General features: G+C 62.2%; 1 protein-coding gene across 1 annotated transcript; it reads right to left on the bottom strand.

The window, feature by feature from the left end:
• Positions 1-465: 465 nt before the first annotated feature.
• Positions 466-2,860, bottom strand: LOC147990558 (uncharacterized). Its single transcript, XM_087529731.1, has 2 exons — positions 2,412-2,860; positions 466-2,348 (listed from the first exon to the last, which is right to left on the bottom strand). The coding sequence occupies exon 2, from the start codon at positions 1,553-1,555 to the stop codon at positions 605-607; it is 951 nt and encodes a 316-aa protein (XP_087385857.1). The 5' UTR covers positions 1,556-2,348; positions 2,412-2,860; the 3' UTR covers positions 466-604.
• Positions 2,861-3,100: the final 240 nt, after the last annotated feature.

Genomic DNA, 3,100 nt, shown 5'->3' with positions numbered 1-3,100 from the left:
CCTCCTACGCCTAGTGGCAGCACTTAGCTCCCGCTGGTGAGAAGACTTGAAGACCATAAGACTAGACTAGGTGCCGGACGCGGCCTTTTGCTTTGGATCTCTCTTTCCGTGGTTTTGCTTTATGGATTCAGATTTAAGTTGAAGCCGAATTTTTATCGATGCGCGTGGGGGGTGCCTTTTCTCGTTCGAGCCATTTCTTGCCTTCTGGATCTCGCTTGGTTTGGGACTCAAGTCCATCGCCTTTCCCTCATGACTCCTCACGAGCGGCACCGCGCGGAGCACACGCTCGTCAAGCATGCGCCAGCACTGTGGCTAGTGGTCACCTCTTGTGGGCCCCCTCAGATGGGGCGATAAGCTCTGCAGGATTCTCAGAAACTCGTCGCTGCACGACCCAGCCCGAAGCTAACGCTGACTAAGGTAAACCACGACGAAAAACTCGCCCCTGGCTCCACGAGTTCACGAGGACACATACCCACATTGCATAGGAAAGTAAAAACTACAATTTGCTTACACGAGGGGCGCCCCCTCTCAAAATGCTCTTACGAGTCTTCCAAGGGCCATGCCCGAGTTTTGCGTGCAGGATGAAATGAAGGAGAACATGGGATCAACCAGAAATATCACTCGCTACATCACCCGCGGACGCGTCGCTCGCGTCGTCATCGTCTTCGTCGGCATCATCGCCGCCGTCGGCGACGCCCCCATCGCCATCGTCGACCACGTCGCCTTCGTCTGCGATGACCACCACTGCGTCATCCTCCGAGGTGAAGGCCCTGACCAACGCGTCCACATTGTCCTCTACCCAACGCGTCAGGTCACCACGGACGGCCGTGGGTACAGGGGCAATGGCGGCGTCGAAATCGAAGTTGGGGTCGGCATTCAGAAGGTGGCTGAAGACACGGGAGAAAGCACGCTCAAGCAGGCCACGACCCCTTTCCTCCACAAGCTGGTGAGCTCTGGCAGATCGAGCCTCCAGGCGCGTCACCACCTCGGTAAAGAAGGTCAGGTGGCTGGCATAGTCATTCGAGTGAGGGGCCGGAGCATTCTCGTCGCAGATGTAACCCAGAGCGGTGTTGGCCCTGTTCCGGAGGTCTTGAAGCATAGGAGCATGCTCGCGCTCTAGAGTCCGGCGCCGGAGCACTTCCTCCCTGTTTCGCCGTGCGATGGCCTCGACATCATCAACTCGGTTCCGGAGGGAAAGCAGCTCGGCACGGGCGGAGGCCAGGTCCGCCTGCGCCGTAACCAGGGCGGCGGCCATGGCCTCCACACGCCTCTCGGCCTCATCCAACCTGGGCCTGAGGGCCGCAGCCCTACCAGCATCCTCAACACCCGCGAGCTTCAGCTTCAAGTCGTACTTGCCCTCCAGATCCGCGCAAACCTCGGCCACCCGGCGATTGATCTCCTCCTCGACTCCGGCCTCGCGGGCCCCAACGGCATCTTCTGCTTGAGCAACTTGACGCTCCCTCGTCTCCGGTTGCTCGAGCTCGAGGCTGCGCTCCACGGCTTCCAGGGCTAGCGCCTCCTCACGATTCTGGACCTCCTCTTCCTCCGCGGGCATCCCCCTCAGCGATGCAACAGCGGCCCCACGCACCTCCACCTGCTGCTCAAGGGACGCACTCCAGGCCTAGAGCCCCCCCCCCGCGCACTCCTCCGCAGCCTCGCGATGACGGTCAGCCTCGCGAGCCTCTTCCAAGGCTCGTGAGCGGGCTTGATGGGCGATCTTGAGGGATGCCTCGGCCTTCGCATTCTCGAGGTCGCGCTGATAGCGACCGAGGTTGATGGCCACCCTCAGCTTGCACCGCTCCTCCACCAGCCAGAGACCTTCAGCCTCAAGACGCGAGTCGACACCAGCGAGCTCTTCACCGAGGTGGCTCATTGCGCCCATAGCCTCCTGGAAGAGCTCATGGCGGACTACGCTCCGCCCGTGCTCGAGCTCGAACGCTCAGCACGCCTTGTCCTCCACCTCGGGGGATGCGGGCGGAGCGCCAAGTGGTGCGCTACCTCCCGGCAGGGGGCTGGGGGTTGACTCCGCGCCTGACGCCGGCCCGTCCTCGCGAGGAGCCCAAGCTGATCGGGGCTCGCCGCTTGAAGAGGAACCAAAGATCGAAGTCAACCAGCGGCTGTCCATGAGCAAGGGAGGAGTCTTGGGCACGCCGGCCCAGCTCCACACCAGACCGTGGAGGAGGGATGGCCAAACCGCTGACTCAGTGCGCCACGAAGGCGGGGATGCTCCCCCGACCGACCCCGCTCCAGGGGCGGCAGGCAGGCCAAGAATGCTCAAGGCCGATGGGGGAGTCAATGAAGGAGGAGGCCGCCTCTCAGAAGGCGCAACAGCTTTAACGGAGGGAGCCCTGAAGGACAGACGTCAGGACAAGAAGACCACACGCAAGAAGCCACGGCAATAAGATGTTTACGTGTCAATGGCGATGTACTTTTGCCACTTCAACGGCCCGAAGATATTGCTGCCGCTGGGGGACCCCTTCCTCTTGCGGAGCTCCTCGAAGTCCACACAAAGATGACCGAAGCGCTGGACGTGACAGCCGGTGTGCGGCGGAGCCAAAGAAGGACTGAGAGGGATGGCTTCAGGGGAGCCCGGTCGTGGCGAGCAGCCCAGCGCCCGCTCGCTGCAACCTCCCGAGGCTCCTAGAGCCTCAGCCTCGGGAGCCGCACGCCGCGGCTCCTCAGCAACCGACGCCTCAGGACAGGGGTCATAGGCCCTCAAGGACGACGCCCCCAGATCACCACTCGGCATGTGATCCTCAGCACTCAAGCCACCGGCCCCCGTCGGAGCTCGCTCTCCCGCATCGTCACCTGGGGCGAGCTCGGCACCAACGGCGAGGAAGGGAACCACGACGACGGGGTTCTCGCGGGGCCCCACCAAGCCGATTGGGCGCAGCCCCCACTCATTAAAGGAAGGCATGCTCGCGGCAAATGCGGCTTTGTTCTCGCAGCGGTACAACATGCAGCTATTCTTGGGCATCTCATCAGGCATGGGGACACCCGATAGGACCATGAGCATTGTTTGCCGCGCCGCAAGAGGAAGCCCCTTCTCCTGAAACCTCATGTTGTCCTGGCTGCGAAACAAGTCCGACATAGGGCGGGA

This window comes from Triticum urartu, chromosome 1A (assembly GCF_056163025.1).
Source record: "Triticum urartu cultivar PI428250 chromosome 1A, HENAU_Tu73, whole genome shotgun sequence".
Lineage (NCBI taxonomy): Eukaryota > Viridiplantae > Streptophyta > Magnoliopsida > Poales > Poaceae > Triticum > Triticum urartu.
The sequence above is the reverse complement of the archived record's forward strand: the minus strand, read 5'-3'. Positions and strand labels throughout refer to the sequence as shown.